This window comes from Indicator indicator, chromosome 32 (genome assembly GCF_027791375.1).
Source record: "Indicator indicator isolate 239-I01 chromosome 32, UM_Iind_1.1, whole genome shotgun sequence".
NCBI classification, from domain to species: Eukaryota; Metazoa; Chordata; class Aves; order Piciformes; family Indicatoridae; genus Indicator; species Indicator indicator.
In genome coordinates this window covers 9413939-9426117 of record NC_072041.1, presented here as the reverse complement: position 1 = coordinate 9426117, position 12179 = coordinate 9413939, and the positions used below count along the sequence as shown (strand labels likewise).

Here is a 12179-nt window from a genome sequence, read left to right as displayed (position 1 = left end):
AAGGTCATTGTGTCCAACCCCCTGCAGGCAGCAGGGACACCTCCAGCTAGAGCAGGCTGCTCAGGGCCACATCAAGTCTGATCTTCAAAGTATCCAGGGATGGGGACTCAACCACCTCCCTGTGCAACCTGTTCCAGTGTCTCCCCACCCTCACTGTGCAGCACTTCCTCCTGATGTCCAACCCAAATCTACCCTGCTCCAGTTTCAAACCATTGCCCCTCAGCCTGTCCCCACAGGCCCTTCTGAACAGTCCCTCCCCAGCCTGCCTGGAGGTCCTCTTCAGATACTGCAATGAAGCTCTGAGGCCTCCCTGGAGCCTTCTCTTCTCCATGCTGAGCAGCCCCAACTCTCCCAGCCTGTCTTTGTAGGAGCAAACTTGCTGAGGGTGCTCTCAGTCCTATCTGTAGCACTCATGAAGCTATCAAAGAGCACTGGTCCCAGTATGGACCCCTGAGGGACACCACTTGTCACCTGCCTCCATCTGGACATTGAGCCATTGACCACTATCCTCTGGATTTGACCATCCAGCCAATCCTTACCCACCAAACAGCCACTCCTCAAATCCATGACTCTCCAACTTAGAGAGAAGGATGTTGTGGGGACTGTGCCAAAGGCTTGACAGAAGTCCAGAGAGGACATCCCTTGGACTTCCCTTGTCCTCTGGTGCAGTCACTCCATTGGAGAAAGCCACTGGGTTGGTGGGGCAGGACCTGCCCTTGGTGGAGCCATGCTGGCTGCCTCCAGTCCCCTCCCTACCATTTCATACCAGTACCCACCCTGGGGGTGCTGCAATGCAGTAGGAGGCAGTGCAGTGGGAGGCAGTGCAGTGGGAGGCAGTGTAGTGGGAGGAAGTGCAGCGGGAGGCAGTGCAGTGGAAGCAGTGTAGTGGTAGGCAGTGCAGTGGTAGGCAGTGCAGTGGGAGGCAGTGTAGTGGGATGTAATGCAGTGGGAGGCAGTGCAGTGGGAGGCAGTATAGTGAGAGGTAGTGCAGCAGAGTCAGTGCAGTGGGAGGTAGTGCAGAGGGAGGCAGTGCAGCAGAGGCAGTGCAGTGGGAGGCAATAACAGTGGAGGCAGTGCAGTGGGAGGCAGTGCAGTGGGAGGTAGTGCAGTAGGAGGCAGTGCAGCAGAGGCAGTGCAGTGGAGGCAGTGCAGTGGGAGGCAATGCAGTGGAGGCAGTGCAGTGGAGGCAGTGCAGTGGGAGGTAGTGCAGTGGTAGGCAGTGCAGTGGGAGGTAGTGCAGTGGGAGGTAGTGCAGTGGTAGGCAGTGCAGTGGGAGGTAGTGCAGTGGAGGCAGTGCAGTGGGAGGCAGTGTAGTGGGATGTAGTGCAGTGGGAGGCAGTGCAGTGGGAGGCAGTGTAGTGGGAGGCAGTGCAGTGGGAGGCAGTGCAGTGGAGGCAGTGCAGTAGGAGGCAGTGCAGCGGGAGGCAGTGCAGCAGAATCAGTGCAGTGGGAGGCAATGCAGTGGAGGCAATGCAGTGGAGGCAGTGCAGTGGGAGGCAGTGCAGTGGGAGGCAGTGCAGTAGGAGGCAGTGCAGCAGAGGCAGTGCAGTGGAGGCAGTGCAGTGGGAGGTTGGGGACCTTACATTTGCTGCCAGCATATTTGGAGGCTTGGTGTGATTGCTGTGTGTGGCATGGGAAAGATGCTGCTTCTGCCCCTGAGCATCCCACCCCCAGTCCTGGACCATGCCAAAAATTCATTCTGTACTGGGCCTGAGATCCAGACCCCACCCAGGGCACCACTCCTTCTGTGATGACTTCTTCCCATTCCTGCAAACAAGCTGCTGCTGCTGTCCCTTCCCCAGGAAGGAGAAAGGCATCCAAAGGTTGGTGGTGCTCAGCTGTGCAGGATCAGGGCTGTGCTGACCCCTCTGATGCTCTTCACTTGCTCTGCTGCAGTGCTGGGCACCCTCAGTTTGAAACTCAGCCCCTGCATGTCTGCAACTGCATGCTGTGGTGTGAGGGCTCACAGCCTCCAGAGCTGCCTGTTGGGGCTGCAGGGGCTGGGACCAGGTTCTTGGTGCTTTCTGTGTCCTTTTTCTCCATTTGTGCATCTTTGGTGCCCAAAGCCACACTGCAGGGATGCAGAGTTACCTCCAGCACTGGATCCCACTCAGCCCCACTCCTCCCTGGACACAGCATTTCTGGGTCTGCTTTTGGCCTGGTGCAAACTCTGGGGTTTGCAGAAGCCTGGGATGGTTCTGCCTAAAGCTCTCCAACAAGAGTGACTTTTGGAGACAGTTTTTTTTCTAATTCTAGCATTAGCTGCCTGTTGCCAGCAGACTCCTGCAAGCTGTGGCACTTCCCCAGACAAGTTCCAAGCGTGCCAGGCTCTCACCTCCACACATCTGCACAGCCTCATTCCAGCCTCCTCCCCAGAAGGGTGTCTGCAGCAGGCAGCAGGCAGCTCTGGCAGCAAGCTGGGATCTGGATGTCTCCTGAAGAGCAGCACAGACTCAGGGGTGCTTTGGCAGGAGGGGGGATGTGATTATTTAACTGTGGCAGCACAGTCCAGTTTGGGCTGCAGCCAGTCTGGACCACCGTGGTTCCAGTTTGCCCAGATGGAATTGCTCTATTTGGAGGAGCAGGGTCCAGGGTCCCCCTTATGCAGCTTGCCCTGGTGGCTGTGACATCTGGGTGCTGAGCAGGAAGCTGTGCAGGGTGCAGGGTGCAGATGCCCTTTGCTGCAGGTGCTCTTTGCTGCAGGTGCCCTTTGCTGCAGGTGCTCTCTGCTCTCAGCCTGAAGCGCAGAGCTTTGGCAGCTTTGCAAAATCTTCATGGGGGAGAACTCCTCCTGCTCCTTCCCTCAATATCTGGGGAGTGTGAGCTGAGCTGAGCTGTGGGCAGAGGGATCAAGCAGCAGGAAGGTAATGTGAGGTGGAGTCTGGGGTGTGACACAAGGGAAGCTCCTCTGTGCAGAGCGGGGAGGAGGCTGCAGGGAAGTACTGAGGGTGGGAGGGGGTGAGAGCTGTGCAAAGGGGCTGCAGGGAGGGCTGATGGTGTTCAGGGGTGAGAGGTGAGGCAGTGGCCATGAGTGTGAGACAGTGCTGGGGCATACAGCACACAAAGGATGGACCATGAGGTGAGGCATGACCTGGGAACCAAGAGTCTGCCTGACAGAGCCAGCCCAGCCAGGCCCCAAACCCACTGCAGACCACAGACCAGCCTGGGGCCAGAGCCTGGGCTGACCTGGGGCTGCAGGAAAAGGGCAGCCCAGCCTGGCAGGAATACAAGGTTCAGAGCAGACTGTTGGATGTCTCTTCTTAGGAGCTGACTGTGAGTGACACACTTCTGTTCCACTGCCTGTCATGTGGGAGCTGGGACCAGATTGAAAGGAGCTGTGATTTTCCATGCTAGCTTCCCGTGCAGCCTGGGGGGCTCTGGGACTGCTGCCTGTCTCTGGCTGTCACAGTGGCTGTGACACCCTTATTTCCATCTCTGTCTCTTCCCAGCACCACCAAAGATGCAGCTCTTCTGGTGCTTGGTGATGCCCAGCTCTGTTGCAGGGTCAGAGAAGGGAGCAGTTGATGGCACTGGCGCTGCAGAGTTGCCCCATGGCATGCTCTCAGCTATACCCTGACCTCCCCAAATGCCATGGGCTGAGGATAGAGCTGAGAGGGAGTGCCATGGGGTCAAGGCTTGCCATTGCAGCCCCACAGGAGCAGTCCTTGGTGGTCCCAGCAGGGCCACCTGCAGAGCACAGGTCCCAGACGGTGCCTCCAAGGCGAGCAGAGCAGCTCACTCCCAGCTCGCGTGTCCCCGACAGCTTCATCTATCATCTCCCGAGCTCTGCCAGCTCATTAGCAGATGTTGTCCTGTCCCCAGAGGACAGAGAGGGAGGGAAACAAACGGACCAAGTTACAGATGGCTAGCAGAGCCCTCCCCATGCTTGCTGCTTCTGAGACAAACCTGCTGCTGCAGGGCCCCCATTGGTCAGGCGAGGGATGGGGCTGGTGGGCTGGGAACAGCAGGCAAGATGTCACCTGCAGGGTGGGGGGGAGCAGTGGCAGCCCTGTGGTATTGACCCCAATAACTGGGGACACACCTCTGTGTCAGAGGGCTGGAGGTGTGCTCTGCCAGGCACAGGTTTAGTGTTGTGTCTTGGAGGCTGTGTTTGTGACACTAGGACCTGCCAGGAGCCTGGGCTGCAAGTGTGCAAGGCTTGAGCTGGGCTGCAGCTGCAGGTCTGCTGCTGTCCCATGTGCACTCTGAAACCACTCTGTGAGCTCAAACTGCAAGCACAGGTAGGCTTGGCTGGGGTTTGGAGCAGGGATAGAACTGGGTTCAGGAGGAGGACACCAGCAGCAGGACTTCTGGTGGTACTCCTGGGAAATCCTCAGACACAGAGTAAGGATATCAATGAAAAAATATCAATAAGAAAAAGTTAAATCCCCATCTTCCACAGGGCTCTGGGGGGGCAGCTCTGGCAGGTGGCAGGAGATGGTTGCAGTGATGGCAGCAGGACAGCAGTTCTGCACTTCTTGGTGGGTGGCTTCAGACTGCAGTGGCCTCAGTGTGTGAGCCCTGCAGCTGGTTTCAGTCCAACTCTCCATGTCTCTGCTCTCAGCCCTGCTGTGTGTGACTGACATTTGCTCTCAGGCCATTCCTCTGATCGTTTGCTCTCACCAGAGCTTCCCCAGCAGGCCCTGATCTTCCACTTGTGCCTGGCCTGGTAGGAAAGAGCTCAGCCCAGAGCAGAACATGCTCTGGCACCCTGTGCTGTAGGAATGTTCTCTCCTGGGCAGGCTCCAAGCTGATGCCCTGTCTTCTGCACCTGCACAAGGCATTACAGGTGTGTCCTGCTTCCATCTAGAGCAGGCACTGAAGTGCCTGACCCCATCCTGAGCACTGCCTGCCCCAGCTCCAGGCCCCCTCACATGCTCCTGATGGCCAGGTGCTGGGAAGTGGCTCTCAAAGGCTCTGCCCTGTTGCCCAAATTCCTCTGTAATTTGTCATTTAGGATAATTTTACCCCTGAGTGCATCTAAAATAATTGGGAATCATTGCTACAGGTAATTAACTTTTTTTTTTTTTTTTTACAGCATTAAGTACTAAGTGATTACAATTGCTTGGTGCATATCTGCTGTGCTCCATCCTTCCTGGGGGCCTTCAGCAAAGCCCTTTTGACAAGGGCTGGGAGTGACAGGAGGAGGGACAATGGCTTTGAGCTGAGAGAGGGGAGATTGAGAGTGGAGATGAGGAAGAAATTCTTTAGAGTGAAGGTACAGAGACACTGGAACAGGTTGCCCAGGGAGGCTGTGGATGTCCCCTCCCTGGAGGAGTTCAAGGCCAGGCTGGATGAGGCCCTGAGCAAGCTGTGCTGGTGGGAGGTGTCCCTGCCCATGGCAGGGGATTGAAGCTGGATGATCTTCAAGGTCCCTTCCAACCCAACCCATTCTAGGACTCTCTGTGGCAAACTCTGATGTGCACACAGGCTGGCATGGCCTGTGGGGCTGCCTTGTTGCTTGCTTCCCCTCTGCTTGGCTGTGCTCATGCCACAGCTTCATCCTTCCCCACACAGGGCACCTGGGAGCTTTTGTTTCTTGGAGATGTGGTTTGTATTTTGTCCCAGCTGGCTCAGATTTGTCCCTACCTGACCCCCAAAACAAGGGCTGCAGACTGGAGGGGTTTGCAGTGGCAAACTGAGGACATTTGGTAAAGCCAGAGAGTCCCTGGTGCCCTTGGTGTGTGGCACAACAAGCACCAGGCAGCACCAAAACTTGGCACACATCTCAGGCTGGTCTTGCTGTGGCTGGCTGGGCACAGCAAGCTTCCTCTCCTCTGCTTTCTCTCCTCTCAAGGAGGTGAAAGGTGTCAGGAGATCTGAGGAGCAAACCAGCAATTTCCTCCTGAGTCACATCTGCCTTCCCTTGCATCTTCAGGTCTGGGCATTTCTGCTCCTTGCTCTGATGCTATTTGGGGTCTGGAGGAGCAGGGATTTGGGGACAAACTGGAGACCTTCTGCCCTTTGTATTTTCCAACCTGTGATGCCAGCATCTCTGGCAGGTGCAGCACAGGTACCTCCTCCTGGGGCTATTTCTCCCCTGGCTTTCAAGCAGCATTGTGTCGGTGTGAGCTGAAATTCCCCCCCCAACGACAATAACCAGGCTAGCTCAGTCTGGAAGCAAACGAAAAGCTGTATTTACAAGCAGAGTCTAAAATCTACAATGAAATGCAATGAATATGTACAAATATACAAAATTCACAACATTCACAAATATATACAATCAACAGAAAAGCACAATCGATCTCCCTTTGCTTCCCCCCAAGGGGACCCTCCCAAAGGGGCCTCTCTCTCTCCCAGGAGCTTCCCCCCCAGACCCCCCTGGACAGAGAAGCAGAGTTAGTTAAGCAGAAAGTTGTTAACTTAGCTGCCAAGGTCAGTGTGTTATCTTCAGCCAGAAGAGAAGAAGAAACAGCAGCCAGACAGCCCAGCAACTGCCCCCACTGCCGAACGCAGAATGTGCAGAGTGCCTACTTTGTTTTGGGTAATAGTTCTTAAACATTTCTATCTATCCAATGGAAGTGTTTAGAACAATCGTTATTTTGCTTTCTTACACCCAATAGTGACTTATTTACATTCTTTCACTTTCTCTGTTCTGAACTTTGCAAGGAAAAATTAAAAAGACAGTTTGAAACCATCACAAGCATTCAGTGCAAAACTGCCACAGAAGCTGGGGACAGAGTCTGAAAAGGAACCAGCAAGGCACCAGGGCTGTGTGTGGCTGGAGCACAGCCTTCAGCTGCCATCAGGAGCTCAGGTATAAAGAGGCTGTGCAGGGTGTGATCTGCTGGCAGCAGTCAGCCCAGTGAGATCTGTGGCAAGGAAATGAGTGTCACTAAAAGGAAAACAAATCAACACCCAGAAGCAGAACAAACAGCCATCACAGAGGGATCCTGCCTGCTGGGGATGCTGGATGCAAACAAAAATCCTTCTGCATGCTTGGAAGCAAAAAAATTGAGGCAGTAGGCAGGAGTGGCCACCGAGGGTAAAGACAGGAAAATGAAGGTATTGCTGCCTCAGCAGGGAAAAGCAGAAAGGAGTCCAAGTAGTGCTGGAATCACTGGGGCTGGTGCTAGAAGGACTTGAAGAAGACAGGGACTGGGGCAGAGCCTGGTTTGCCTTACTTGGAATGGAAATCTGCAAGAGAGGACAGATCCTTCCGCCCCCAGACAGATACCTGACACGCCACGTGTCACTCCCCAGCTAATCGATTTCCCTAACGACAGACAAGTTGTTTGTTTCTGTGACAAATGGCTCACCCGGGGGGCTGCCGGCAGAGGTGGGGGCAGGGCAGAGCAGAGCGGGGCCAGCCCGGCGTGGCTGAGCTGCGCTCCCGCTGCAGAGCTCCCGGCGCCGGGAGCAGACAGGGCAAAGGAAGCAGAAGATGCCCAGGGTGGCTCTGGCCTCGCTGCCCCTCACAGAGAGCAGGCAGCCTGCATGCACTGCTGCCTTGTGGCACATGGATGCTGTTTGCCCCTGACTGTGCAGGGGCACACTGTGCTGCTGTGTGGGGCAGAGCAGTTGGCACCAGCCAGATGGATGCTGTGGGCACCTGGGCACACCCTGCATGCGTAGTGGGGCAACCCCTGTGGAGTGAGGCTGTGCAGTACATTTGTCCCATGAGTTGTGGCTCCTAGGAGGGTGACCAAGGTGATCTCCAGTGCTGCTTTTTGCAGTGGTCCCTGCCCTGGAGCCAGGCAGGGGCCCAGAGGGGTGGCTGCAGTGAGGACAGCTCTGGGCAGCAGGCAGGGGTGCAAAGAGTAGAACCACAGATGTGGTGAGGTTGGGAGAGGCCTTTGAGCTCCTCAAGTCCAGCTACTCACCCAGAACTCACAACCACTGCTGCTGAGCCACTGCCTCTGCACCACATCCCTCAGCACCACGTCCCTCAGCACCACAGCCAGGAGGCTTTGAAACACCTCCGGGGGTGGGGACTCCACCACCAACCTGGGCAGCCTGGGGCAGTGCCTGGCAACCCTTGCTGGGAAGAAATTGTTCCTAAAATCCAACCTGAACCTCCTCTGGCACAGCTTGAGGCCTTAAGAGCACCTTGAGCTTTACAGATAGCTCATAAACAGCAAAAGCACCCAAGAGTGCTTGTGAAACAGTGGGCAGTGGGTATGAGAATGGCAGCAGATACAGCCTGCAGGAGACACAAAGGCAGTTTTCAGTTTTCACACAGCCCAGTTGTCTGTGGGCAGCTGGAGGGACACTTTCCCAGGAGCCGGGGCGAGGGGCTGATTCCCCAGGCACGGGGGTGGGGGGGAGAGCAGCTTCCTGCTGCTGGGATCTGCTGCGTCGGGGGAACAGTCCTCACCCAGGCACACCCCTTTGAGCTCTGCCCCTTGCCTCCTCGCAGCCTGCCAGCTGGGCTTTTACAAGTCAGCCCCCGGGGACCAGCTGTGTGCCAAGTGCCCCTTGCACAGCCACTCGGAGGGCCGTGCTGCCCGCGTCTGCCGCTGCGACAGCAGCTTCTACCGGGCGCTGCAGGACCCGCCCTCGGCCGCCTGCACTCGTGAGTACCAGGCTGCAGCGGGCAGCACGCAGCTCTCTGACGCTGCAAGTACCCCTGGGGGGTCCTGCATGCACCCCTGCGCTGAGCACGCTGCCCTGCCGCAGCCTTGTCGTCGCCCCCCCCCCCCGCAGCTCCCTGCAGCGCATGAGCTGAGCGCCCCCTCGGCTGCACTCCTTGCGTGTCCTCTGTCTCATCCTCATCCTGCTGCTCACAGACTCCCCTGACTGGAAAAGATCTTCAGATCGTCGAGCGCAGGAGATCCCTGTGCACAGCTGTCAGACCATGGCCCTCAGCTCCTCGTCTTTCAAACACCTCCCTGGGCAGCCTGGGCCAGTGCCCCATGACCATTTCAGGGAATAAATGTTTCCTAATGTCCAACCTGAACCTCCCGTGGTGCAACTTGAGTTCATCTCCTCTCATCCTGTCACTTGTTACCAGGGAGAAGAGGCTGCCCCCACCTCACTCCAGCCTCCTTTGAGGAAGTTGTAGAGATCAATGAGGTCTCCCCTCAGCTGCTCCTCCCCAACCCTGTTCTCAAGACCCTTCCCCAGCTTGGTTGCCCTTCTCTGGACCTTCTCCAGCCCCTCAATGTCCTTCTTGGAGTGAGGGCCCAAAACTGAACCCAGCATTTGAGGTATGGCCTCACCAGTGGCAGTACAGGGAGAAGATCTCTCCCCTGGCCCTGCTGGCCACACCATTCCTGACAGAAGCCAGGATGCTGTTGGGGAGCTCTGTTGCCCACACCCCAGCTGGCTGCTTTCCTTTGCAGACGTGCTCAGGGTGGTGAGAGCCCTGGGAGGCCATGGGGCACCATGAGTGTTGCTGTGCTGTCCTTGGCTGTGGGTGGATGGTGGCACCTAGGTCTTGTCACCCTGGACCCAGGGGTGACCAAAATGTGACCAAAACATCTCAGGAGGAATTCTCCTCTCTGTAGCTGGTCAAGGAGGGCACAAAGCTGTGAGTCTGATAGCTGCATGTAGGGCAAAAGACAGGTCAGAAATAGCTGAATTGTGCTTCCCTTGAGAATGTTACCCACCAGGATGTGATTTACCCTCCCCCAGATGAGCAGGTCCTGCTTTCCACTGTCCAGCTACCAGCACCTTGGCTCTTCCCCTCTGAAGCTCCATGCCACCCCCCTGCTCCTCCCAGAGCAGACATCATCTCTTGCCTGCCTGGCTTGGGCACCCCGCTCCAAAGCATCTTACCTCCATGGCATGGCACCCTGAGACCTGGCTGTGGCTTTGCTGTCTGCTCTCTGAGCCATGTCCCACCCTGGGCAGCAACCTATTCCTTGTAGCACTGCTTGGAAGTGCAGGTGCGTGGTGCCCGAGGGCAGCTGTCTGCTGATCCCATACTCTGCCAGTCCCATACTCTGCCAGTCCTATGGTCCCATGCTGTGCCAGTCGCATACTCTGCCAGTCCCATGGTCTCATATTGTGCCATTCCCATGCTCTGCCAGTCCCATGGTCCCATACTGTGCCATTCCCATACTCTGCCAGTCTCATACTCTGCCAGTCCCATGGTCCCACGTCGTGCCAGCCCCACACTGTGCCAGCCCCCCGCCGCCGCCGCAGCCCCCGCCCTGCCTGAGGCTTTGTCTGTCCCGCAGGGCCACCCTCGGCTCCGGTGAACCTGATCTCCAGTGTGAACGGCACATCGGTGACGTTGGAGTGGGGCCCCCCGCTGGACAAGGGCGGCCGTGCGGACGTGGTGTACAATGTGGTGTGCTGGCGCTGCGCGGGCACCGCGGGCCACTGCGAGGCGTGCGGCAGCGGCATCCGCTTCGTGCCGCAGCAGATGAGCCTGGTGCAGGGCGCCCTGACCGTCACCAACCTCCTGGCACACACCAACTACTCCTTCTGGGTGGAGGCTGTCAATGGCGTCTCCGACCTCAGCCTGGAGGCCAGGAGAGCTGCGGTGGCCAACATCACGACAAACCAGGCAGGTAGGAGGAGCAGACTCCCCCCCCCGCCAGGCTTTGCTGTGTGGGTGGTGCTGATGTTGCTCCCACGTTGCTCCAGTCAGTAGCTGCAGGAGCCAGAACCTGCCCCAGCAGCCAGGGGCTGGGTGGGTGATGGACATGGAGCCCCCAAGAGATGTGACCCCTGTCCTCTGCTGCTGGAGGTGGGCTGAGGAAGTCAGGGTGAGCTGGAGGCAAGCTGCTGCCAAAGGCTACCCTCACCCTTCTGTGGCTCATGGCATCCTTTGTCACCCTCCCTTCCCTTCACTTCAGCCTGCAGCTGCTGGCAGAGGCTCCTGTCCTGCAGGAGGCAGGGGGCACACAGAAACACTTGTCTGTTGACAGCAACACTAAGTGGAGCATGAATCTTTCAGGCTGTTCCTCCTGCCTGCTGTCCCCTCCCAAAGGGCCAAGCAGCAGTTCATGCTCTGCTCTTAGCTCACACCAGTGCCAGGCCCTGGCAGGTGACAGCAACATTTCCTGGGAAGTCTCTCTCCTGCATGTCTCATCTCTGCTGTGAGATGCTCTTTGGACAGCAGTACTCTAGCCCAGGTGGGCCAGGACCGTGCCCTGGGGTCACCTGGGCATCAGCCCAGAGTGGAGAGCCCAGCCAAGCCCCTTTGCATGGAGCTGGCTGCAGGCAGGGAGGGCAGGGCAGGGACTGACACTTCTTGTCAACCCTCCCTGTTGGAAACAAGCCTGCAGGAACTTCCTGTGGTGCTGAGCCCTTTCTGCTCTCATGGCAGTGGTGCCAGCAGGGGAAACCTGGGGAGCCTCTCTGGGTTAGCTCATGGCTGGCAGGAGAACAAGGACCTTTTGTTGCTTATCCCTGCCTGTAGCCCTCCAGCTCTCTGCTGAGCCCACATGGAAATCACAGAATGATAGAATGGCTTCAGCTGGAAAGGACTTTCAAGATCATCCAGTTCCAAACTCCCTTCCCTGGGATACCTCCCACTGGACCAGGTTACTTAAGGCCTCATCCAGTCTGGTCTGAAATACTTTCCAGGGATGAGGCATCCACAGCTTCTCTGGGCAACCTGTTCCAGTGTCTCACCACCCTCACTCTAAAGAGCTTCCTCCTAATGTCCAATCTAAATCTCCCCTGCTCTAGTTTCAAGCCATTGTCCATTGTCCCCTTGACCCCACAGGTCCTTCTCACAAGTCCTTCTCTGGAATGCTCAGTCCTGCATGATCCTTCCAAGTGCTGAGGAGCAGCATCAGCCTAATGCCTTAGGGGGGGAATGTTCTTGGGAAGTGCTGAACATTCCCAGTTCAGCCTCTCTGCTGGGGGTGCTGATGCTGAGCAGGTGCTGTGAAACCAGCAGGGCTGGGGATTTGGCAGCAATGAAGTTTTGCTGCTGTGCCTGTGTGGTGCTCCAGCTGCTGCACAGCACAGAGCAGCCCAGCCCTCCAGAGGGGTTGGGGGACCCCTGCCATGCTGCTCAGGCTGGCTGCTGGGTGCTGGTCATTCTTGTCCCCCCAGCCCTGGGGGGTTGATCAGGGCAGGACTGGAAGCAGCAGAGATGCCCTGGGGCTGTTTGGAGAGAAGATGTTGCATGTGTCCAGGGGATCTAGCTGACTCCCACCCTGCCCTAGTTCTCATGGGTCCTGCATCCCAGCAGTGATTTCTGCTTCCCAGAGGAGCCAGCTGGAAGATGAACTGAGCTATAGCTGCTGCCTTTCAGTCCCTGGGTGCCTCACTGT

At 57.1% G+C, this 12179-nt stretch overlaps 1 protein-coding gene across 1 annotated transcript in view; it reads left to right on the top strand.

The window, feature by feature from the left end:
* Positions 1-12179, top strand: part of EPHA8 (EPH receptor A8) — a 58563-nt gene that overhangs the window by 32937 nt on the left and 13447 nt on the right. The window contains exons 4-5 of the mRNA XM_054394886.1: positions 8360-8515; positions 10125-10460. Coding sequence (XP_054250861.1) covers positions 8360-8515; positions 10125-10460 — 492 coding nt within the window. The remainder of the gene's footprint in view (positions 1-8359; positions 8516-10124; positions 10461-12179) is intronic.